Genomic DNA, 27,107 nt, shown 5'->3' with positions numbered 1-27,107 from the left:
GTTGAAAACCAGGCAGGCTGCAGCATTCTTGATAAGTTGCAGGGGTTTGATGGCACAAGCGGCGAGCTCAGTCAACAGCGAGTTGCAGTAGTACAGACGGGCGATGACAAGTGCCTGGATTTGGACCTGTACCGCTTCCTGTGTGAGGTAGGGTTGTACTCTACGGATGTTGTAGAGCATGAACCTACAGGAGTGAGTCACTACTTTGATGTTTGCAGAGAACGACAGGGTGTTGTCCAAGGTTCTTTGCACTCTGAGAGGGCAACACTGTGGCGATGTCAACCATGATGTAGAGTTCTTTGAGCAGGCAGGCCTTCCCTGGGAGGAAGAGCAGCTGCATCTTGTTGAGCTTGAGGTGGTGGGCCAACATCCAAGCTAAGATATGTCAGGCATAGCAATTATAGGAGAGACCATGTGAGGATATGACAGAGACAAGTGACTTGGTGTATAGAGAGAAGAGTGGAGGACCTATAACCGAGCCCTGGGGGACACCAGTAGTGGGAGTATGTGGTGCGGACACAGATCCTTTCCAGTTCACCTGGTAGGAGTGGCCTGCCAGGTAGGATGCAATTCAAGAGTGTGCCGAGCCTGAGACACCCAGCCCTGAGAGGGTGGAGAGGAGGATCTGATGGTTCATCGTGTTGAAGGCAGCAGATAGATCTAGGAGGATGAGAACAGAGAAGACAGAGTCAGCCTTGGCAGTGTGGAGAGCATCTGTGACACAAAGAAGAGCAGTCTTGTTTGAGTGACCCATCTTGAAGCCTGACTTGTTAGGGTCAAGAAGATCATTCTGAGAGAGATAATTAGAGAGTTGATCAGAGACAGCATGCTCAAGTATTTTGTAAAGAATATAAAGGGTTGCAGGTCTATAGTTTGACATTAGATGAGTCAAGTGTTGGATTCTTGAGGAGAGGAGCGACTCAGGCCATTTTGAAGTCAGAGGGGATGCTGTCAGTGGTCAGGGATGAGTTGAGGGAAGTGAGGAATGGGAGAATGTCTCCCGAGATGGTCTGGAGAAAGGAGCAGGGGATGGGGTCGAGCTGTCAGGTTCTCGGGCGGCCAGATCTCACTAGTCGCAGGATTTCATCTGGAGACAGCGGAGTCAATCACCACCTTCCGGAGACACCTGAAACCCCACCTCTTCAAGGAATACCTAGGATAAAGCAATCCTTCTGCCCCCCCCCCCCCCCCCCCCTTAAAATGATCTAGATGCACTATTGTAAAGTGGCTGTTCCACTGGATGTCATAAGGTGAATGCACCAATTTGTAAGTCGCTCTGGATAAGAGCGTCTGCTAAATGACTTAAATGTAAATGTTAAATGTAGAAAGAGGTCAAGACGTAGGGTAGCTCTGAGTGAGTGGGACCAGGGGACTCAATAGGCTGAGTGAGTGAGGAGCGGATGTTGTCAACCTTCTTTTCAAAGTGGTTGACAAAGTCATCCGCAGAGAGGGAGGAGGGCTGGAGAATAAGGTGGAAAATAGTTTCCTAGAGTTAGAAATTTAGAGCGATAGAAAGTGGCTTTAGCAGCAGATACAGAGGAAGAGAAGGTAGAGAGGAGGGAGTGAAAGGATTATAGATCCTCTGGAAGTTGAGTTTCTCAATTTTCGCTCAGCTGCCCGCAACCCTGTTCTGCAAGCTCACATTGAGTCAGCCACAGCAGGAGGGGAGGGCACAACCGGCCGGAAGGAAGAGGACAGTGCTAGTCATAGGATGCGGAAGGGGAGGAGAGTAGACCGCTGAACAATTAATATAATCGCCACTGGACAATTTACATTGATCCCTCCCCTTTGCACACTGCTGCAACTCACTGTTTATTATCTATGCATAGTCACTTCACCCCTACCTACATGTACAGATTACCTCAACTAACCTGTACCTCCGCACACTGACTCAGTGTCAGTGCCCCCTGTATATAGCCTCATTATTCTTATTGTGTTACTTTTTATTTTAGTCTACTTGGTAATTATTTTCTCAACACTTCTTGAACTGCACTGTTGGTTAAGGGCTTGTAAGTAAGCATTTCACGGTAAAGTCTACACTTGTTGTATTTGGCGCATGTGACAAATAAAATTTGATTTGAGTAGGGTCAAAGAGGAAGAAAGATTTAGCAGAATAGAGAGATTAGAGGATAGAAGAGGAGAGAGTAATGGAGGGAGAGCGAAGATTGCAATGGCACATGACCATCTGAGTAGTGGCTGAGTGGCTAAGGTTGGAGGAAAGGGAGACAGAAAAGGAAACAAAGTGACCTGGAGGGGAGTTGCTGTGAGATTAGTAGTTGAACAGCCTCTTGTAAAGGTGAGGTCAAGCGTATTGTCTGCCTTGTGAATTAGAGGGGATTGGGAAAAGATGAGGTCAAAAGACGCAAGGAGGGGGGCCTCCCGGGTGGCGCAGTGGTCTAGGGCACTGCCTCGCAGCGCTAGCTGCGCCACCAGGGACTCTGGGTTCGCGCCCAGGCTCTGTCGCAGAATTGGCCTAGCGTCGTCCGGGTTAGGGAGGGTTTGACCGGTAGGGATATCCTTGTCTCATCGCGCACCAGCGACTCCCGTGGCGGGCCGGGCGCAGTGCGCGCTAGCCAAGGGAGCCAGGTGCACGGTGTTACCTCCGACACATTGGTGCGGCTGGCTTCCGGGTTGGAGGCACGCTGTGTTAAGAAGCAGTGCAGCTTGGTTGGGTTGTGTTTCGGAGGACGCATGGCTTTCGACCTTCGTCTCTCCCGAGCCCGTACGGGAGTTGTAGCGATGAGACAAGATAGTAATTACTAACAATTGGATACCACGAAATTGGGGAGAAAAGGGGGTAAATAAAAAAAATAAAGACGCAAGGAGGGGAACAGGATAGTTGGAAAGGAATTAATAGAAGGCAGACGTCGGGAGGTTGAAGTCAGAAAGTACGAAGAGCAGTGAGCAATCGTCAGATAATTTGTTTATCAGGGTGCAAAGCTCATTGAGGAATTATCCAAGGGCACCTGGTGGGCGATAGATGACAACAATGTTAAGCTTGAGTGGACAAGTGACAGCATGGAATTGAAATGAGGAGATGGACAGGTGAGTGAGGGAGAAAATAGGACATTTCCAGTTAGGAGAAATTAGTAGACCTGTACCATCATCACAACGAACAGATGCTCTTGGACTACGAGAGAAAACGTAGTCAGATGAAGAGAGAGCAGCTGGAGTAGCAGTGTTCTCTGGGGTGATCCATTTCTCCATCAGGGCCAAAAAGTCAAGGGACTGAAGGGCAATATAGGCTGAGATGAACTCTGCATTCTTGACCGCAGATCAGCAGTTCCAAACGCTGCCAGAGATCCAGAATTCCACATGGGTTGTGCGCACAGTGTACACTAAATTAGAAGGGTTGCAGGCAAGAGGTGGGGAGAGTCTGTAAAGCCTACAGGGAGAGAAGCAAACAGATATAGAAGACACACATAGTTCCCAAAGCTACAAAAGAGCAAATGAGATCATCAGAAATTAACTAGGTAAGATACTGAAGTGAGAGAGTGGTCTGGAGTCTTCCTCGAAGAACTTGGCAGAACAACTCGGCAGAACCGTCTTGTTTCGGCAACGGTCTTAGTTTTGCCGACGAGACCGCCACTGACACGACCGCCACTTACAGCTGCCGTTGAGAAACCAGGGAAGACTGAAGTACTAATACTAATTGCTATTTGCCTAGCAGAGGTGAAGAGCACACCAAACTGTACTAATTGCTGATTGCCTAGGAGAGGAGAAACCACTCCCCCTCCAGTACAGCCACTGATAACCAAAACAAGTCACAAATTGCCCTTCCCTTTAATCCTGGTTGATGTGTTAACAAACATCTGCAAGTTATGAGCAGTCATCAGTTCACACACCAAGTAGACTAATGGGAAGACAGGCAGCACTTGAAGTAGATGGCCCTAGCTAGTAAAAAGACAACAGATGAAGATAACAATTATACTTATCACTCCTGGAGATCAGGAGTCCTCTAGTTATAGAGTCACTCACAGTTGTGTGTTTTTGTAGTTAGGCTATACGCCTAACAATTGATGCTTGGAATGCAGTAAATTATGGCAGCAGATGGCTATTGAATAGACAGATAACTAAGGCATTCCTTATTGTTGTTAAAATCTAAAAGCCTTCATTGAAGTTGGCTTCCTGCAACAGTTTTCAGCAACACTTGCATTCAATATGTTGTGATCTTGAAAAGCAAGCAGACATAAATATCTCACCATGGCTCCATGCCCTTCATATAAGCTTACAACCATTTATAGGTACAATATTGGTAAAAGCTGTCTGAATTAAATGTTGAAGCTGATTATATTGTTAATAAAAGGCACTGTTTAACCGTCTTTAACCAATCCTTTCGCTCTGTGTTTCTCTGTCTCTCTCTCGTGAGATTCAAGGAAGTGAATTTGAGAAATATAAAACAATGTTGTGTACTAGAGATGCTGCAATTAAGCACATATGTACAATAATTACAATCTTTACAAAAGGATTACCTGAACCACTAAGAGGTAGTTGCCGTGTTTGAATGCCACATTCTATGTCAAGGTTGTTAAGCTAACCTGACGTAGCAGGTGTAACATAAATGCCTGCGCTGGGTTTCTTTCTGGGGGGTTCTCTTCTGCACTGTTCAACCAATTCAGTAAATGTGGAGGAGTTAAGATGGAGTGTTGCCTTGTTAACGTGCAAAAGTGGAAGTCGCGTCACAGGCTCTCTTTCCGTTTCCCCTAAACAGCCGGGTGCATTCGGTTGTTGCGAACCTTCTGAGGGTGCGGTTAAGCAAAGACAATCACGGGCTTAGAATATGAATCGCTTGCATGCGGTGTGGATACTACAACTGCAATTGCAAACACCTTGAAGTGAAATTTAAATGGTCTGTGTAACTTAACTGTCACGTTCTGACCATAGTTCTTTTGTGTTTTCTTTGTTTTAGTGTTGGTCAGGACGTGAGCTGAGTGGGCATTCTATGTTGTGTGTCTAGTTTTCCCGTTTCTGTGTTTGGCCTGATATGGTTCTCAATCAGAGGCAGGTGTTAGTCATTGTCTCTGATTGGGAACCATATTTAGGTAGCCTGTTTTCTGTTGGGGTTTGTGGGTGGTTATTATCAGTCTTTGTGTGTCTGCACCAGACAGAACTGTTTCGTTTCGTGGTTTTCCTCATTTATCGTTATTTTGTTTGTTTAACGTATTCGATTAAAATGGATACTTTTCACGCTGCGCCTTGGTCCTCCTCTCTTCCTCCATACGATGAACGTTACATTAACTGTATAAAAATAAAACCTTGGCCTTATGAGGAAGGAAACAGGATGTATAGAAAGGTCTAGGCTTAGCAGAAACCATGGCGACAGACTGTAGGGCATTGGTGCCAGATCTCATTGATCTTTGAGTAGAGAGGTAGTCAATCAGTGACATGTGACACTGGCCACATGTCAACGACAGATATTGTCTCTGCTCACCCAGTGCGAAGTGGAGACTAATATGACCTAATGAGCGAGACAAATACAGAACATTCAGTGAACTCAAAGCTCTGGTCGTGACGCAGTATGAGGTAGTTTTAAGGTAGGTCGGCCTTTCGGAACAAGGCCATATAGCTAGACCCTTTTGAACATGGAAGACCAGATGTATTTTCCTTAATGTTCTTATTGCAGTGGTCTTTGAATCCGTCTCGAAATGAACCTTTACAAGACTAATAAATGCACCATACTCTACTCCTCAGCAGTTCTGAGAACGAAAGCCTATTCTGCTGACAGTTATTTTCTGCTAACAAACTAAAATCTCTGCTTTCCCCTAAAACATCAGTGTTTGCACGTGTAATTGAGGCTATACAGCCCTGGTTTGTGACTTTGAGTAACATGGACTTTTCCCTCTACTACATAGTGCCTCCTATTTATAGGCCTGGGCCAGTGGTGTGAGTGGGTGTTTGCATTACCTCAGACTCTAAATCTCTATTCCTCTCAGCCTGCTACTTCCTGTCTGACAGGAAGTGTGCATATGTGTGTGGAAGGAGGTCAGTGACCTTTAGGTCTGACTGAGCGACTGATGTGTTGTCCGTGGCAACGTGATTCTGTGTTTCCAGGCTTATTGTTTCGGAGAGAGAAGTGGCCTGTGAACAGGAGGTTGTTGATTTCAACAGCCTCGCCTCCTTTTCCTTCATTTCATCTTTCTTCCCCACCTCAAACCACTCTGAATCCATCCACATTTCGATCGACCCGGTACTCCCACTCTGGCACTGTGTGGGCAGCTGTAACAACAGCTCTGAGGAGAGGGAGTCATTGTGAGTACTCTACATCCTATCCCTTCACGCAAGCGAGAAAGGCAATCCAAATATTTTCAGACCAGTTTAGAACTTCTCCCTGAGCGCACAGTCAGCATTCATTCTAAGGCCTTTGGCTGTGTGTGTGGTAAGGTAACACCCCACCGTTGGGGTTAGAGTTTGTTTTACTTCAAGGCCACAGTCAAAGGAAAGGCCATGGTGAAAGGAAAGAGCATTCAGCTAGTTGCAACATCCTGTTGTGCTGGAAAACTACACTCCACTAATACTTTATTTGAATAATGCACCCTGAGGGCAGAAGAACATACAGTGAAGATGTGTAAATCTATCAACTAGTTTTATATCGTATTTTCTTCAATATGACAGGTGCTTTTAGCCCCCTCAGACTTGGACAACAGAGAAATATGACAGGATATCTCCAGGCAAAACAGCACCGCCTTGATGACGTGTCTGTCTGCCTTCCTACTGAACTGAGGAGAGAAGAAGCATTCCTGTGGCTGTGACATCACTTCCTCTTGCCTCAGTTCAAGGTATGTGGCGTTGCCAGGGTATTCTAGACTTTCTGGCATTTTGTTTAGTGCCGGTGGGCTGTGTAACGGTATCATATAGCACACGGATGTTTACCTATCTGACCCTATCCATCACAGGGTATAAACAACTTGCGTGGCATCATGTGCCAAAGTCAATGGCAGTTAAATGACTTTATAAACAATTAGAGGACATCAGATCAGAAGCATATCTACTGTATGTAAACACACACCATGTCGTGTTTATGACATGAAGACTGAATGTCAAGCTGTACCATGTATAATGGCACCCCTCCCTGATAATAATGAAACAACATGACCACAGCAGAGGCAGTTTGTGTTTTTATTTCATGTCTATCCTGTTAAAGAAAAGCCTCTTAATTCAGATCCTTCACAAACAGATCTTAAAAAATACATTTAGAAAAATATACATTGATATTAGAACTGAAAACTTAAAATTCAGTGTTTATTCAAATATACATTTTGCATATTAGAATCTACAAAACGTCATAAAGGTTTGTTTCGAGCAGGGTATTCTGAGGTGTAAAGACAACACATGTATCTGACCGACCAAATTGCCTGTAATTTCCAAACCCATTTAAAAGCTTATTTACATTCAGCGATGGTGTGTGAACACTTTCGCAATTCCAAATGACGGAATTCCAAATTGACCCCTATCCCCTAGGCAATCTGAAACCCTTGGATATGTAAGCAATATGGTGAAAACTCCACACCACCTGTTAGAAGGGAAGGTGAAGAAATGACCATAATAATGGTACTGTCTTCCTTTCATATCTACAGGAGTGCCTAGAGTATAGGGGCTAGGGTATAGGGTATAGAGGCTAGGGGCTAACTTGGAATTCAACAGGGAATGTCCTTTCTGCAGGTATTGTTGAAGAAAAGTGTCAAGGTGATGTCTATATGAGAAAAAAAATACTGTTTCTCTCCTCTTCTATTTCATCCCTCTCTCCCGGTCCATCATGTCCCCCCAGTCTGGTAGAGAAAAGCAGAAGTTGTAGCATATTCCTTCTGCTAATGCTTAAAACTTACGGTTAGTTCAGTCCAGGTGTATAGGGAGGTACTCAGGCTAAGAGGAGAGAGGGCTTTTTGGAGGTGTGAAAGACTTTCCCACTCCTGAGTTAGGCTGCACGTCGCCAAGCGAAAGCCACTGCCTTTAGATTCAGAAAGACAACGAGACAGTGCCAAACAACTGTTTGTCCCGCAGGATCTCAAAGTTCAACCAAAGAAGCCATCTGCCAACTCAACATGCAGCACCTTCTATTGACACTTACACGTGCTTTGTCCTTCGCTGACATTACACACAATACAACATCTCCCCCACTGCATTTACAAACATCCTTATAATGTTCCAAAAACCACCGTCTAAAATCGCTAGGTTCCTCTCTCTGAGGTCATTTCAACCTGCTCAATATCCGCCTATCATACGTAAGGCATCCTTCTCGTGGTCATGAAATTCCAAATTCTCCGGGCAAACATTCAGAAACATTCCTCAGCCATCATAAAAGGTTATGACAATCCTTTATCCAAAAGCTTCAGGTTGCATTCAGTTCCTCTCGATCTGGTCGATGTCCAGCTCACCCCCCAGCTGGTAGATGTCCTTCTCTGTCCCATACTCACCTTTCCAGGGGGTGTGTCCCTGCCCCATTCTCTCCCCCACTCCCCTGCATGGTGACCCGGGCCTGGAGTCCAGGCTACACGCTGAGTCACTGTCCAGCTCCTTATAAGAAGAGTCATCCTCCTCCACTTCCTGTTGAGTCTCAGCACATAGGTCAGACGCACAGGCGAAGTCAGATTCCGATTGGCTCAAGCTCCTGGCGGAGGGCGGGGGCATGTATGAGCGCCAGCTGTCCAGACCAGAGAACCCAGGGCAGCTCAAGCTGTGGAACGTCTGGAGTTTCTGTTTGAGAGAAGAGATGCGAGGGAAAGGGAGACATTGATTAGTATAACTTTATAACAACACATCAAATATTTATAGTATCGTCGTCTCACTGTTCAATCTTGATTCAGGTCACAAAACCTTTGCATGTACACTTCAGAAATGTCATTAAGTCATCTGGAACACAGTTGTTGAGAGAAACCTGAGAGCTTGACCTTTATGGCCTATGGGTGTGTGACTCCTGCTTCACCGGTGGAGCTGAGCTCACCCTCCCACTAGGGAGCTAGTTTTGTTAATGTTCTGGTAAGTCACTCAGTCAGAGGAAACACAGTGGAATGATGACATGGCGCAATCAGCTGCAAACCACAAAGGTATGCTCTTCCTCCCAACCCCATGGGTGTCCCTGTCCTGCTGCACTGAGGGGATGAACAACTAAAACACACACAACAGACAAAAAGGGACAAACTTTCCTGAAGACTTACAATGTGCTATATACGATTCCTCCAATTGTTTGGCTTGACCTAGCTTGGTAAACCCCCTGAACTGCACTGGCCAACTCATACACCCATCATCTAGTTGACCCTTATGAATAATCGTGTGTTGGACAAAGGGGGTTAGGTACGGTTATTGCTATTGCGAGAGAGAGCGAGAGTGAGTGTTCCTAGTAAATGGACGTCACAAGCCCTCGGGAGAGAAAAAACGACTCTGGAGCAGCTCTCTGTTTACTCAGGGTGTGATCTCTCCTTTCAGAAACCAGACATGTGTGTACGCCAAACACACTGTGCCCAGGCAAGGTATGCAAAGCAGGCTATTTGTGTTACAACGACATGTGTGCTCAAGAGCGAGAGACTGTGTGTTTACTAATGAGCATGAGAGAGAGAGTTTGACCATGTGTTATGTGAAGAGCTGTGCGTATGGCTGTGTGCACGTGTTCGGTTGTTAACGCCTGTCCATAACCTTGATTAGCACATCCCATGTGGCCCAACACAGGGCTGACTGAGTTTCACTTCTTTGTGTGCCAACTGCCAATGCAAGATACCCCTATGTCTACACCCATATGTGAACATGTATCATCAACATAACACATCTATATTCAGACTGGTGTAGGCTACTCTAGGCATTTAAGGACGGTTCATAGCCACCTTTTTCCATCTGTGTCAGTATACGTACTGAATGTGGTATTGATGCCTTATTGTGTAATGTTTGCTTCTCTAAAAAACGTGTCCCCTCATTAAATGACTTTCCCTCCGCCTTCCAATTGAGGCAGACCAGAGATATTCCAGCCGTGAAAGGGTTAAGCGTCCCTCTCTCCCAGTAGCAGATGTTAGAGGTGAATAGAGATGTGTTCCTAAAGCCCACGGTTCCTCAAATCCCTCATTCACTTCTTCCGGTTACAATGAACTGGTAGAGACTTTTACCAAAGGTTTTTCCAAAATGTGCTTGTTATGAGAGAAAGAAAATAGAAGCAAAAGGCATTTCAATAAATATAAAGTGATACGTTTATATAACTTTAATGTTTACCATCTTTGGACGTCAGCTTTACATTCTGTGGCTAAAACATGAGCAGGGCTAACATTCAGACATACTCTGGTACACCTACAATATATTATAATACTGTATGTCAGGTGAACACTGGAGGCCAATGCTTCGCTCCAGTTACCTCGAAAAGAAAATACAGACAAGCAAAGGCCATGTATGTAAACACCATGTGCTGACATTGAACAGTATTTAATGGCATCGTTGGGCATTTTTGTCACACTTTTTTTGTTGTTGAGGGCCTCACCCTCTTTCTTCAACCCCTCCTATAGCCCACTAAGGAGAGAGGGAGAGAGAAGGGGGGGAAGTGGACGGCAGGAGGAGGGTATTCTCTGCAATATGCTTCCCATTAAATCCTCCTGGGCTACAACCAGGATTTGGGGTAAGGAGCTTTAATACTCTGAAGTTTACTCAGCTTTTTGTTCTTCTAGAGCACCTCCCTTGAGTAACCCCCATATACACACACAGTCCTGTAAGCCCCTCCAGTCCTAGAAGGCGCATAGCATTTTGTTCTAGCTGGATAGTGTGGACAGCTGCTAGTGTGGGAACACACAAACACACACACATACAGGGCTAAGAGGTTAAGGAAATATCCCCCTGGATAATGGGGCTGCGAACAAACAGTCAAAACAACACCCTACTAACAAGCTGGCAAAACAGTGCTACTCATACAGCTCTTCATCAGAGCGTATTTCCCAGCTCCATATAAAAAGCATGGTACTGGTACAATAAGCTGCCCCCAGAGAGACAGTGTGTTATGGGGTGGAGAGAGAGAGACCTCCTGGAGAAAACACACACAGGCGGAAAAAGAACAGGAAAGGACAAGGAGGGACAAGACAGGGAGGGACAGGGAGAGGACTGGGAGGGACAGGACAGCACAGGACAGGGAGAGGACTGGGAGGGACAGGACAGCACAGGATAGGGAGGGACATAAAAGGGAGAGACAGGACAGCACATGGGGGGAGAGGACAGGGAGTGACAGGACAGCACAGGGAGGGACATGACAGGGAGGGACAGGACAGGATAGGGAGGGTCATGACAGGACAGGGAGGGACATGACAGGGAGGGACATGACAGCACAGGGAGGGACATGACAGCACAGGGAGGGACATGACAGGATAGGGAGGGTCATGACAGGACAGGATAGGGAGGGAGAGGACAGCACAGGGAGGGACATGACAGGGAGGGACAGGACACAGAGGGAGAGGACAGGGAGGGACAGAACAGGGAGGGACATGACAGGGAGGGACAGAACAGGACACGGAGGGAGAGGACAGGGAGGGACAGAACAGGGAGGGACATGACAGGGAGGGACAGAACAGGACACGGAGGGAGAGGACAGGGAGGGACAGAACAGGATAGGGAGGGAGAGGACAGCACAGGGAGGGACATGACACGGAGGGACAGAACAGGGAGGGACAGGACACGGAGGGACATGACAGGGAGGGAGAGGACAGGGAGGGACATGACAGGGAGGGACAGGACAGGGAGGGACAGGACAGGGAGGGACAGGACAGGGAGGGACATGACAGGGAGGGACATGACAGGGAGGGACAGGACAGGGAGGGACATGACAGGGAGGGACATGACAGGGAGGGACATGACAGGGAGGGACATGACAGGGAGGGACATGACAGGGAGGGACATGACAGGGAGGGACATGACAGGGAGGGACAGAACAGGGAGGGACAGGACAGGGAGGGACAGAACAGGGAGGGACAGAACAGGGAGGGACAGAACAGGGAGGGACATGACAGGGAGGGACATGACAGGGAGGGACATGACAGGGAGGGACATGACAGGGAGGGACATGACAGGGAGGGACATGACAGGGAGGGACATGACAGGGAGGGACAGGACAGGACACGGAGGGAGAGGACAGGGAGGGACAGAACAGGGAGGGACAGGACAGCACATGGAGGGACAGGAAAGGAAGGGAGGGAAGTAGAGCTTAACCCATAACTGGCAGACAGACAGAGATAGACAGACTATGACTAGTTTAGCAGATCTACCTGTGTGTGCATGTGTGCATAGTTTGCTGTCACAGCAGGGCCCCACGCCACGCCACACCCTGCCACCACACCCCACCCACTTAGGTGTTCCCACAACCCGGCAAGGACTGCAGCTCAGCTATGCTCGCCATGCCTATCATTCCAGAAATGGAGGGGAGGAGAGAAGGGATAGAGAGCACCCCCCTTCATTTTATGAGCCTGAACTCAGGCCAATGAGGAGATATTAATAGGCCACAAGACTCCTCTGCCAGCCCTCCGCCAGCAGGGGAGATTTAGGGAGAAACAAATACCCCCCCCTCTCTCGACCCTGCAAGTTCTCTCAGACACACACAAATTCCCCATGGTGGCTGGGCCTTAGCCCATTAGCACAACATGCATCCACACAATTCACACCCCATTGCATCAGTATGGCTGAGGGATATACACACACACACACACACACACACACACACACACACACACACTACCAGTCAAAAGTTTGGACACACCTACTCATTCAAGGGTTTTTCTTTACTTTTACTATTTTCTACATTGTAGAATAATAGTGAAGACATCAAAACTATGAAATAATACATATGGAATCATGTAGTAAACAAAATAGTGTTAAACAAATCAAAATATATTTTATATTTGAGATTCTTCAAAGTAGCCACCCTTTGCCTTAATGGCAGCTTTGCACATTCTTGGCATTCTCTCAACCAGCTTCATGAGGTAGTCACCTGGAATGCATTTCAATTAACGGCATGCCTTGTTAAAAGTTCATTTGTGGAATTTCTTTCCTTCTTAATGCGTTTGAGCAGTTGTGTTGTGACAAGGTAGGGGGGCATACAGAAGATAGCCATATTTGGTAAAAGCCCAAGTCCATATTATGGGAAGAACAGCTCAAATAACCAAAGAGAAACGACAGTCCATCATTACTTTAAGACATGAAGGTTGGTCAATCCGGAACATTTCAAGAACTTTGAAAGTTTCTTGAAGTGCAGTCGTAAAAACCATCAAGCGTTATGATGAAACTGGCTCTCATCAAATCAAACTGTATTTGTCACATACACATGTTTAGCGGATGTTATTGCGGGTGTAGCTCCAACAGTGCAGTAATATCTAACAATTCACAACAATACACACAACCTAATATCGGGTGCTGTAGGTGTCCTGGAGGGTAGGTAGTCACTGCCCCCAGTGATACGTTGGGCAGACCGCACCACCCTCTGGAGAGCCCTGCGATTGCGGGCGGTGCAGTTGCCGTACCAGGCGGTGATACAGCCCGACAGGATGCTTTCAATTTTAGGCACCAAGACAGATTTCTCCTATCATTTGTTTTTCAACAGGACAATGACACAACACACCTCCAGGCTGTGTAAGGGCTATTTGACCAAGAAGGAGAGTGATGTAGTGCTGCATCAGATGACCTGGCCTCCACAATCACCCTACCTCAACCAAATTGAGATGGTTTGGAATAAATTGGACCGCAGAGTGAAAGAAAAGCAGCCAACAAGTGCTCAGCATATATGGGAACTCCTTCAAGATGGTTGGAAATAAATTCCAGGGGAAGCTGAATGCAAAGTGTGTGCAAAGCTGTCAATGCAAAGGGTAGCTACTTTGAAGGGTAGCTACTTTTTTGTATATCAAATACAAAAAATACTTTGATTTGTTTAACACTTTTTTGGTTACTACATGATTCCATATGTGTTCTTTCATAGTTTTGATGTCCTCTATTATTCTACAATTTAGAAAATAATGAAAATAAAGAAAAACCCTTGAATGAGTAGGTGTGTCCAAACTTTTGACTGGTACATATATTATTTTGGTTATTGTTGGACATAAAAGAGACTGTAAAAACACCAGGAAATCAGCTCAAAGTGATTTGAATTTTGGAAATCTGTTCCCAAGTATTCCCACGCATAATATAGAGATATACAGTGCCTTTTGAAAGTATTCAGACCCCTTGACTTTTCCCACATTTTGTTAGGTTAAAGCATTATTCTAAAATGTATTCAAATGTTTTTTCACCTCAATCTACACACAATATCACATAATGACAAAAAAAGCAAAAACAGGTTAGACATTTGTCTAAAAAATACAACTGAAATATCACATTTACATAAGTATTTAGACCCTTTACTCAGTACTTTGTTGAAGCACCTTTGGCAGCGATTACAGCCTTGTGTCTTCTTGGGTACGACGATACAAGCTTGGCACACCTGTATTTGGAGAGTTTCTCCCATTCTTCTCTGCAGATTCTCTCAAGCTCTGTCAGGTTGGATGGGAAGCGTTGCTGCACAGCATTTTTCAGGTCTCTCCAGAGATGTTTGATCGGGGTCAAGTGACGCTTGGCATTCAGGCCAAAGAGTTCACTCTTGGTTTCATCAGACCAGAGAATCTCACTTCTCATAGTTTGAGAGTCTTTAGGTGCCTTTTGGCAAACTCCAAGCGGGGTGTCATGTGCCTTTTACTGAGGAATGGCTTCAGTCTGGTAGCTCTACCATAAAGGCCTGATTGGTGGAGTGCTGCAGAGATGGTTGTCCTTCTTGAAGGTTCTCCCATCTCCACAGATTAACTCTAGTGCTTGGTAACCTCCCTGACCAAGGCCCTTCTCCCCCGATTGCTCAGGTTGGCTAGGCGGCCAGCTCTAGGAAGAGTCTTGGTGGTTACAAACTTCTTCCATTTAAGAATGATAGAGGCCACTGCGTTCAATGCTGCAGAAATGTTTTGGTACCCTTCCCCAGATCTACGCCTTGACACAATCCTGTCTCAGAGCTCTAGGGACAATTCCTTTGACCTCATGGCTTGGTTTTTGCTCTGACATGTGGGACCTTGTAGGTGTGTGCCTTTCTAAATCATGTCCAATCAATTGAATTTACCACAGGTGGACTCCAATCAAGTTGTAGAAACATCAAGGATGATCAATGGAAACAGGATGCACCTGAGCTCAATTTCGAGTCTCATAGCAAAGGGTCTGAATACTTATGTAAATAAGGTATCTGTTTTTTAAATTTTTTATACATTTGAAATGTAAAATTTTTTAAACTATTTTTGCTTTGTCATTATGAAGGATTGTGTGTAGATTACTGAGGATTTAAAAAAATAAATAAAATTAGAATAAGGCTGTAATGTAACAACATTTGGTCTGAATACTTTCCGAATGCACAGTTTACAAAACAGTACACCCCTTCAAATTAGTGGATTCGGCTATTTCAGCCATATCCATTGCTGAAAGGTGTATCAAATCGAGGATACAGCCATGCAATCTCCATAGACAAACATTGGCAGTAGAATGGCCTTACTAAAGAGCTCAGAGACTTATAACGTGGCACCGTCACAGGATCTCACCTTTTTAAACAAGTCAGTTTATCAACTATCTGTCCTGCTAGAGCTGCCCCGGTCAACTGTAAGTGCTGTTATTGTGAAGTGGAAATGTCTAGGAGCAACAACGGCTCAGCCGCGAAGTGGTAGGCCACAAGCTCACAGAACGGGACAGCCGAGTGCTGAAGCGCGTAAAAATAGTCTGTTCTTGGTTGCGACACTCACTACCGAGTTCCAAACTGCCTCTGGAAGCAACATCAGCACAAAAACTGTTAGTCTGGAGCTTCATGAAATGGGTTTCCATGGCCGAGCAGCAGCACACAAGCCTAAGATCACCATGCGCAAAGACAAGCACCGGTTGGAGTGGTGTAAAGCTCGCCGCCATTGGACTCTGGAGCAGTGGAAACCCATTACCTACCCCAACAGTTTGGGGAAGGCCCTTTACTGTTTCAGCATGACAATGCCCCCATGCACAAAGCGAGTTACATACAGAAATGGTTTGTCGAAATAGGTGTGGAAGAACATAACTTGCCTGCACAGAGCCCTGACCTCATACCCATCAAACACCTTTGAGATGAATTGGAACGCCGACTGCAAGCAAAGCCTAATCGCCCAACATCAGTGCCCAACCTCACGAATGCTCTTGTGGCTGAATGGAAGTGAATCCCTGCAGCAATGTTCCAACATCTAGTGGAAAGCCTTCCCAGAAGAGTGGCTGTTAAGACAGCAAAGGGGGGGACCAACTCCATATTAATGATTTTGGAATGAGATGTTCGACGAGCAGGTATCCACATACTTTTGGTCATGTAGTGTATATGTGATCGTATACAAATGTAAGCAAGGTTTGAAATTATTATGTTTTAGTCAAATATTATATCTGTTTGGGCTTCTCAAGATCAATTTGCGGTCTACAAAGGATTTGTAATTATGTTCTGGCCACCTGACCGTCCACTCAAGAAACAAATAGGCCCACGCCTGAATCTAGTTGATGATCTCTGATCTACAACATGGGCTGGACATAATACAAACACAGATAGAACAATGAGACAGATATTTCACCGGATGTATAAATGTGAAGCATCCGCTTGGCGTTTCCACTACCAAATATGGTAGTGAGGGGAAGCCCAGTGGCCGGCAGTGGGATGGAATGATATGGATTTTGGCCGACATTCTTGCTAATTTTGTCATCGATGAAACATTTGATCTCAATAAAATGTTCTGTTACCAAAACTAAAATATGTTAGAAACGGAGTTGACTAAGTTTTGTAGACTTTACTCTTTGCCCCAATTTTTTTTTGCGTTGTTTAGAAGGAGTGAAAAGGCAAATTGAGTTATTGCACATGCTCACTTCACAGAGTAGGCATTCTCTAACGGAAATATGCACATGCATGCTTGAACGCGCCAATAGGATCTCGCTAGCTCGTGCTTGGCTCTGCCCCCACCTCCCACTATGACTCATTTGTTCCCATCTGAAACGACAGGCTGTGGTCTATCTTGGTTTAGTTATAAAAATCTTTATACAAGTCATTTGATCCAATACACAAGGGGGATGGATGTACAACATGTTCCACCTGCTGAATAACAAACCTTTTACTCTCACTGTAGCCACACACTGTAGTTCCCTTAGATGTAGTCTTGACAGAGGTCATAGGAGCGCTGGTAGGTCTACATGATGCAGCAGCAACACCTTAATCCATTTAACCAATCCATGGTAGACCTAGTACTGACACCTCACACCTAGTTTCTCTACACAGAGTGGAGTGGAGTGTGTGTGTTATTCACTGGGTAAGGCCTAACTTTCATACATGAAGAAGCATTCACTTTTAATGTTCACCGTCATGACATATGCATACACACCCATAGTGACCTGAAGGTGGATTTGCCCTTTTGAATCACTTTCACATGTAAAAACAGCCTCTGAGAGAATTGGGCAATCACATTCTCATGCAATTATGCTCGTTAAAGTCAATCTGAGTTGCTTCCCACACAAACCAAAAGGTCAATAAATATGAACAGAGTGACATAACCAATGAACATCTCAATTAAAAGACAATTCAATGATTCCCACACCAATCCTACTTCCATTGGAGAGGACAGAATTCCATACAATCGAATCTATTCCAAACATTCCCTCTTTTCCATTCATTCTCTCTTAATGTCAGGCAGAACACATTTTGTAACCAGCCTAAAATTTCTGGCTTCACACTTCCTTTTTACCAACCAGCAGTTAACACTCCTCATCTGTCCTCATCCAGAGACCATAACAACTCTCTGGGTCTGGCGTACCCCTCACCCATAAACCTGCATTACAAATGTTGTCACTCGTTACAGTATCACAGCAACAAAGTCCAAATTGGCTATATAGTAAAAACAAATTAAAACGAAAATGTGCTTTTTGGGCCTTCATTTAAGGTTTGAAATAAGGTTAGCAGTGTGGTTAAGATTAGGTTTAAAATCATATTTTAAGAAGAGAGATTGTGGAATTAGGCAGGGTTTAACCAAAATTATGACTTTGTGGCAGGTAGTAACTAATGATGACCCAATTAAATCAGTACAAAAATAACAACCATATTCATAGTTTAATACATACAGTACAGTTATATGGAGCTACAGTACATCTGCAGTGCTGTATACAGACTGTTTCTGCTTGTGTTTCAGTACAGTTATATGGAGCTACAGTACATCTGCAGTGCTGTATACAGACTGTTTCTGCTTGTTTCTGCTTGTGTTTCAGTACAGTTATATGGAGCTACAGTACATCTGCAGTGCTGTATACAGACTGTTTCTGCTTGTGTTTCAGTACAGTTATATGGAGCTACAGTACATCTGCAGTGCTGTATACAGACTGTTTCAGCTTGTGTTTCAGTACAGTTATATGGAGCTACAGTACATCTGCAGTGCTGTATACAGACTGTTTCTGCTTGTGTTTCAGTATAGCAGCCAAGCAGAAAACATCTGAAACCCTACCTCTTCAAAGAGTACCTTAAATCACCCCCCCCCCAAAAAAAGCCTTTTGTAATTTAACACACACACTTGCCTTTCCCCCCTTACTAGCTCTGACTTTGCTGATGGCTATTTTATTCAGGGAAAATGTACTTACTATGACTGTGGTATGTGGTTGTCCCACCCTAGCTAACTGAATGAATGCACTAACTGTAAATCACTCTGGATAAGAGAGAGTGCTAAATGACTCATGTAAATTAAATGTAAAATGTAAGTTTATTGTACTGGGTCAGACTCATTTCCTTACCTAAACTCACAAGGACTGAGTTTGACTGAGAGTGACTGAGTTTGGGTGTGTGCATCTGTGACAACGTGTTTGTGTATCAATGTGTCAGTGTGCTCTTGTGACCTACAGTATTCTGTGTTCTGAGAGAGTAAGTACCGGTAAGTGGATATCTGGTTTCATGCGTGTGAGGCTTGAAACTACTGATCAAACCCGCACCACACGATCTCATCAGTGCTCCTCACACAATGCTAAAGCGCAGTCGAGCAATCCCAACCCAAAACAAAAACAAGGTGATAAAATAAGTAGCCTCCATTCGGGTCGTCTCGATGCCAGAAGAAAAGCCCGTGAGCCATTGGAGAGGCGTACTGGGGAATTCCAGAGAGAGGAGGTAACTGGTGTGGATAATGAAAATGCTCTTGGTTTTCCTCTCTTAGCGGCTGGCATGGACATAGGAAACATGCTAGGCTCCATTACTGAACACTTGTTGATTCAACCTTGGCTATACCCTCAGTGTGGCGAGGAACAGTTTCTTCGAGAGGGGAAAGAGAACAGGAAGGGGGGGGGGGGGGGGGGTTGAGGTTGGATGCTTTCTAGGACAGATTTAGAGATCTCTAGAGAGGATAGGGGACCTCTGAGCAGGGTTGAGGAGGGCGGAGAGGCACACAGTAATATCAGCTAGCTTCATCAGTGTTTACACTGAGCTAGTCCTGGAGGAGCCCTATATGTGCTGGATTTAAATTCCAAACTGTGCTCTCAGCTCATTCTCAAGGGAGACACATTGGTCAGAGGGATAGAGCCAAGTGAGCCAGGCAAGTCTTGGGTCATTGAAGACTGCATATAGTGCTGTCTCAACATTAATTGGCTGCGTTCAACATCTGATCAATGTGCAAAATTAGACTGTATCCAGTAGGCTATCGATCCATTCTATATGGAGCCATCAAGTAGTAATCACAGAGCAGTTCCACGACTTCCTCTGACATTACACAAGCACAAACAAGCCACCCCCAGGCCAGGCAGAATGTGATCCAGCTAAAAATGTAGGCAGGGAAGTGGACTGTGTGGGTTCAACCTTTGCATCGTGTGTTTACCCAACAGAGTCAATGAAATGATAACCGGAGCCGAGTGTGGTAGAGCATGGCGGTGTGAAGCATGACGGAACACAAGAAATGCTCCTTAGTTAGTGCCACTTCCCAAAGGGGAGGCTTGAAAACACTTGCGCTCTGCGCTACAAACCACTGACCCAGAAAACCTAATACAGCCTGTTTTAATCCCCCACCAGATCAGACACAGAGAAAGAAACCTTGAACGTTCCCCATCTCTGAACAGAAGTACTCCTTTGTTAGCCATTTTGTTTGGCCTGATCTAACCTTATGCACTCAGGTTATTAAAGGTATTAAAGTTGTGTAAAGACTTGGATGAAACTTGATCTATTCTTAATCGAGATGAGTAAATAAGGATAAAGCTCTGTGAAATGTCTGAGTCATCATAACATAATCATAATCCACTAATATGTCTTGATCTACAGTTGCCTTTCAGTCATTTGGTATGGGCAGACACTCTTGACAGACCATTGGGGTGTGTGTGTCTCAGTGGCTACTAACCTGGGTCATCTTGGCCAGGTCCAGGGAGGGCCGTGGTTCCTGTGCATCCTCTGGTCTCCTGCGCTTCATGCCAATCTTTTTATCGTTCAGGACGCAGGGCTGGGACTTGCTCCGGGACAGGCCCCCAGTCCCCCCTGCTCTCTGTCCAGCACGTCTCCCCATCTCTTGGGTGAAGTCCGGGGAGGTGGCCCCCTCCCTGTGGTGCTCTGGCAGGCTGATCTGCTCATGGGACAAGGAGAGGGGCCTGAGGGAGTGGTGGTAGTGGTGGTGGGAGGGTGACGTAGGGGAGGCAGTGAACAGGGGGTGAAGGGGAAGGCGCTGGGTGAAGCAGGGCAGCTCCAGAGCGCCGTCTGTGGGGTTGTTGGACCGTGAGGGCAGGCTGAAACTGGAGCTCCGCTGCATGGCAGGAAAATGACCCCCTGAAAAACCTCCACCACCTCCTATACCACCTCCTCCAGAGCAGCGATGCACACTCCCCCCACTGTGGCACCTCCTCTTCTCCACCGCCGTCCATACTCGCGACACCTGAGGTCTCCATGAAGACCGGCAGCCACCAAACTCTTCAGAGAAGGAGAGTGAGCGGCACTGGCGCTTGCTAGGGGGTGCCGTGGAGGCTGAAGTGGAGTTTGCGAGGGCCAGGGACTGGGTGGCTGCCAGCTTGGCATCGCCCAGGTTAAGGTCTCGAATGAGGCTGGTGATGGCGGTGGCAGGGCCAACCTCGTGGCCCCAGACCAGGCTCCTCCGCTGGCACTCCTCGGGCTGAACGCCCCACAGGCTCTCCAGACTGGCGCCGGACTCGCAGGGCGTCCCTCGCTGGATGGCACAGCTTCGGCCAAGGTCCAGCCACCTGTCTGCCTCTGGAACACATGGACACACTTATAAACATACAAACACACACATATGAACGAACACTTATACATATAATTTAATTTGACAAAATGTAATAAAAAAAAATGGGCATATAAATCAGGACAGAACAGATGGAAAGTTATTGTACCAGGGGCCTAAGCTGAAATCATTACTATCATAACATGCTCCTCCTTATTGCGTGTCCCCTCTAACAACATAAGGCCCCTTATGCCATCTAACAGAGTTGTGAAAAATCCCACTTCATCTCCTCTAGAGGCTAGCTTCATGTGAAACAATAATGAAATGGACAGCAGGGCTAAACTTCCAGGGTGAGGTGCCGTGTGCAGCTTCTTCACGTATGCGCGTTAGGATGATCAACCTAGTAAATAACCACACGTACACCAAAACGCACACGCACATCTCACTTCAGAAAACAATAGACAGTAAGCAGCCTGAGGCCAGAGGGAGAATAGCCAGCAGTAGCAGCTCTTGGTAAGAGACAATAGGTGTGAAGCGAGTATGGTCACATCGGTAGGAGTTTTAATAGAGAGAGATGAAACGCATCACTCAAGGTCTAGATGCCCGGTTAAGGTGGTTCGAGACAAGATAGTAGAAGAATGGCTAGCTACAGACAGGGGATTGGATCGACCCAGGCTGCACTGCTTGACAGAACACTACCTGCTGGAACAGAGCTGCTAGCTCCTGAGTTGGGTAGACCGTTCAGTTGCATAGTGGCTGGCAGGGCAATAGCCTGAGCTTTCTGGTAGTACAGGATTATACAAGCAACCTGGCAGTGTGTCATTAATCAAATCACATTTTGTATTATATAGCATTGCAGTTGTCACAGAACGCTTAGCTAACAAAACTTGACACGGGCAGGCTTTGAGTAACAGTGGCACAGTGGTGTTTGCCCAACACCAGTCACAAAACAAACAATGACATTCAGGTCAATGAAGCGGCCAATGCTCTACCACTTGATTGACTGTTGATGGGTTTTTCTCAGACTGAACGAAAACTTCAAAAAGTCCTATGAATGTTGATAGAGAGGCAGCTAGGTGTCTGGGCATTCCCTTCATTGCTTCTCAACATCTCTTTGCTAAGCACAGCTTATTGCTACCTAACATAGTGGTAGCAGCCATCCCAGGGGAAATGTGTCTTAGTCTGACAACTGGTTTGGTTAGCAGGATAGGCTAGCTAGGCTTATTATTCTGTGAAGGTGAATGGCTTCCTATACCAATGATTGGTTTAAATTCAGACAGAATTTGACAAATGACTAAGCCAACATTACTCGTCACAGGCAAAACACCTATCACACTGGTTCTAGCTAACTTAGCCACTACTGAGCTCAAAGCTAACACAGAACTCTATTGATACCCAATTGGCAGCAAGTGGCCCACCCCTGCCCAAACCCATCCCGTCAAATGCTTCTCTCCATTTTTGGTGGGCAGAAGTCTTTGTTTCAGTCCCAAAAAACAACTAACGGGGCCGACGACATGACCTGACAATAATGTCTAGAATACAAAATAACAACAGGAGAAAACACCTAAAAGGTTCACCTAGCCCAGTGAAAAATGTTTTGAAAAAGGACTGAAATCCCACCTGAAGCCATATAATAGTATATAACACGTCTTGTGATGTCAGGTGTAACAGTAGATACAGCAGTTGTAGGACGTGCATCCTTTGTGTTAACCCCTCGCGGGTACATTGAACAGACGACAGGGCGGGTCCAATGGGACTCCTATTTACAGTAGCTTGTCTTTTAACACGTTCACCGAGCCAAAGGGGAACCATTAACAAAGGCAAAACAACACTCGGTTACAGTTAAGTCCCATGAGTGCAGTACACAGCTCTGTGTGACGGCAGGTGCACACCAGACATGAAGGCGAGATGAGAGACAGAAGGAGAAAGAGAGAAGTGAGACAGAAGGGGGATCAGCAGAAACGGTTATGGGGGAGCTTGTAACGAGACATCAAGCTGGTGAACAAGACAAAGGAAATGAACGAATGGGAACAAATAATGAGACAGTTTTTATGAAAAGCACGGAGGACATGAAAAGCAGATGTTCAATTCAACCAGTTTCCACAACAGCCCAGGTCAATAAAGCCTAAGAGGAGACAATAAGAAACGTTATGGTGAGAACAACTGAGTCTGAGTGAAGGGGAGAGGGATGCACTCACCCACAGTGCCACAGGAGAAGAGGGTAGTCCCTCTGCTCATGGTGTGGCGCTCACGCTGTTGACAGACAGATGGAGGGATAGACAGGGAAAAACAGACAGAGGACATGGCTTAGACTAGGCTCATTTACTCAGACTCCAAACATGTCCGTACATAACTTTTCAGGCATCGAACACGAAGGAGTGCACACACACACACACACCCTGTTCATCCGGGAACATATAGAACAATTCAGAGAAAATAACAAGCAGGGTGGTTCAGGCTGGCTCAGAGAAATAGGGCAAAGCAGCAGAGTCATTAACATTACTGGGAGTCACAGCAATACAGTGTAATGTCAGCATTCAGAACTGCTAGACACCTTACAGTACACAATGAGGGTTATAAAGAGGAAAAACTACTCAAATTGGCCCCATTTCAGTTGAAGCCTTTTTACCCAAATTGCTTGATTTGAACGCTGAGGTAGAATAATATACAATTTACTTAGAAGGACCAACGTAGAGGCCATATGAAGTTAACACCTTGATGGCGAGCACCCTGCCAAAAACTACAATAGACTGTATTGTAGAGAAGCCAATAGAAAGCCCAAGTCTCATGTTTCCAAGGCCGGTGGAGAGAGAGGCACCTGTAAGGAACTTGTTACACTACTTTAGTTATAGGTCTAGCTAGCAGAGTTTTACTTACCAGCAGCAAATATTCAGTGTCCTTAGCCCTTACATGATCGCCACCTTTCTTCTTTTCTAGTGTTTTTGAGAAGATGATCACCATGGTAGGGCGCAGTTCTGCTCCAGTCCGTTCCAGTGCAGGAGAAGGCCGTGGGAAGCCATCTTAGGTGAGGACGGATGGGGAGAAGGTCTTTTGGGCAGTTTGGACAGGCAGACGACCACCTCTCATCTGCAGAGTGTCCTCGATGGTAGGGGAGCGTCTCTCGCTATTCAGCCAATCCCTGTGCAACAACAGACAGAAAGAGATTTGGTGAGCACACACACAAATATTACAATCCATAAAAATGTGTGCATGCCATTATTGCGCCCGGCATGCGTGGGTGCATGTTTGCAAATGGGCACAAATGTGCGTGAGCACGCCATGATTGCAGTACGTGTCATAATGATCTTTACCCACACACCACCACAATGTGTCCCCAGGCGCAGGGCGAGGAGGAAAGGAGGATTGGTCCTCATGGGTGTGTCTGTATATCAGGCAGCAGGGCCCTTAGAGAGACGAGTCTAAACACATACAGTCAGTCCACTGGGCTGGGACACCACAAACACAGTACAGCACAGGCTCACTCTTTACTGAGTCCTCCACTTTGAATCTTTCCCTCACCAGGGAGCTAATCCAAAACATGCAGTTGAATCCCCCCCGACAGACAGAGCTAGGCTATATCAGGAATAGCATGCAAAACAGCTGATTAGAACGGTCCAGGCCTTATTCTCCAATCAACAGCCTACTAATGACAGCTTGCAGTTTCTACTGTGGGCCAACGGACACAGCTACCACAGTCTCCAGAGCTCCTCAACTAACACCATGACTGTTCTGGGTTCTCCATAAGATATGGTTCAATGAAGTGGGAGGAGAATGAGCATGGGATGAGGATAGAAAAAGGTGGGATGGGTCAGTTGGAGAGGACAGAATGTACTGGACGTTAAGGTTGCATTAATACACTATATGACAAAGAAATTGGTACTGTGCTTGCCAACTGTGGGAAACAAAAGAGTTGAAATAATGAGGGCATCAGTCCCTGCAGGCTGTCCTCCACCCACAAGGGAAAAAGAGACCAGGGACATTTCCCCTCATGTCCTCTGCTCTCCTCTCATGACGGCATGGAGCCAGCAAAACCTTCCCCTAACCCAGAAGACGCTGGGCCAATTGTGAACCGCCCTATGGGACTCCCGGTCACGGCCGGTTGTGACACAGTCTGGGATTGAACCCTGGTCTGTAGTGACACCTCAAACACTGCGATGAAGTGCCTTAGACCACTGCACCACTCGGGAGGCCAATGTCTCAAGTTTTGAGGAGGTGTGCAATTGGCATGTTGACTGCAGGAATGTCCACCAGAGCTATTGCCAGAGAATTGAATGTTCATTTTCTAACATAAGCAGCCTCCAACACATTTCAGAGAATTTGGCAGTATGTTCAACGAGCCTCACAACAGCAGGCCATGTGTAACCAAGCCAGCCCAGGACCTCCACATCCTTCACCTGCGGGATCCTCTGAGACCAGCCACCCGAACAGCTGATGAAACAAACTGTGGGTTTGTACAACCAAAGAATTTCTGCATGAACTGTGCTCGTCATCCTCATCAGGGTCTTGACCTGACTGCAGTTCGGCGTCGCAACTTCAGTGTGCAAATGCTCACCTTCGATGGCCACTGGCACACTGGAAAAGTGTGCTCTTCCCGGTTTTAACTGTACCGGGCAGATGGCAGACAATGTGTATGGCGTTGGGGGCGAGCGGTTTGCTGATGGCGGTGGGGTTATGGTACGGGCAGGCATAATCTACGGACAACAAACACAATTGCATTTAATGCACAGAGATACTGTGATGAGATCCTGAGGCCCATTGTCGTGCCATTCATCTGCCACCATTACTTCATATTTCAGCATGATAATGCACGGCCCAAGGATATGTACACAATTCCTGGAAGCTGAAAATGTCCTTGTTCTTCCATGGCCTTCATGCTCACCAGACGTGTAAAACAGAGTGTTGCAGTTCCGGCCAATATCCAGCAACTTCACACAGCCATTAAAGAGGAGTGGAACAACAGGCCACAATCAACAGCCTGATCAACTCTATACAAAGGAGATGTGTCGCACTGCATGAGGCAAATGGTGGTCACACCAGATACTGACTGGTTTTCTGATCCACGCCCCTACCTTTAAAAAAAAAAAAGTTCTGTCACTAACAGATGCATATCTGTATTCCCAGTCATGTGAAATCCATAGATTTGGGCATAATCCATTTCCTTATATGAATTGAAATTGTTGCGTTTATATTTTTGTTCAGTGTATTTTAAAAAGATGAGATTTTGAGGATTATTATAAATACAACTATGATGTCATACAGATAAGCCAAACACCTGTGAGTCCAAATGTGCACTTCACATTTCCAAATCATATATTGTCACCGTTTATGATCACTATGTTTGGTGTACAGTTACAAGACGACATGATGTTATAACCTGGGTCATTCTCAAGTTTCTCAAGAATGAGCCTGTTTGTTAAATTGGGAGGAAAAGTCGCTGTGGCACACACACCTGACTCCTTTCTATATACAACCTGTTTCTCTGAATTGCCTTGCTCAAGTCTAACACTCTAAGATCGTATTTTAGAACTTAGTTAGGCCTCTTGGCATAGGAATAGGAACCCAGATTGCGATTTATATTGGACCATTTTTGGATTGCTTAAACACCTGTAATGTGTTATGGCGGGGACGCAAGGTTGAGTTCCGAACTAAACAACTACAAGTGTGCTTGCCCTGGTTCCTCAACGGTACAGTACCTTAAAGCTCAAGTCTCTTCTTTGAGTCATAAAAGTACATTGAAATTGCTTAGGAACTGTGGCCACATGGAGATACCAGTTAGTCCTTTCATTTAAACCTACCCCACATTTTCCAGGAACAGTCTTATCATTTTATCCAGAGTATTTTCAGATTTTGTCCTCAAAAAATGTGCCAAAAAGTACAGTAGATGTTTGGATTTAGTCTTGTGTCAGGTGAACTGTAGTGTACTCATCT

At 45.8% G+C, this 27,107-nt stretch overlaps 1 protein-coding gene across 1 annotated transcript in view; it reads right to left on the bottom strand.

The window, feature by feature from the left end:
• Nucleotides 1–7,102: 7,102 nt before the first annotated feature.
• The window catches only part of LOC129836390 (protein FAM53B-like), a 30,767-nt gene continuing 10,762 nt past the window's right edge, over nt 7,103–27,107 (bottom strand). The window contains exons 2-5 of the mRNA XM_055902486.1: nt 24,057–24,318; nt 23,378–23,432; nt 20,352–21,208; nt 7,103–8,691 (exon numbers count right to left, since the gene is read on the bottom strand). Coding sequence (XP_055758461.1) covers nt 8,338–8,691; nt 20,352–21,208; nt 23,378–23,432; nt 24,057–24,140 — 1,350 coding nt within the window. The 5' untranslated portion in view covers nt 24,141–24,318 and the 3' untranslated portion in view covers nt 7,103–8,337. The remainder of the gene's footprint in view (nt 8,692–20,351; nt 21,209–23,377; nt 23,433–24,056; nt 24,319–27,107) is intronic.

This window comes from Salvelinus fontinalis, chromosome 37, assembly GCF_029448725.1.
Source record: "Salvelinus fontinalis isolate EN_2023a chromosome 37, ASM2944872v1, whole genome shotgun sequence".
Taxonomy (NCBI): Eukaryota; Metazoa; Chordata; class Actinopteri; order Salmoniformes; family Salmonidae; genus Salvelinus; species Salvelinus fontinalis.
This window is presented reverse-complemented; position numbering and strand designations above follow the sequence as displayed.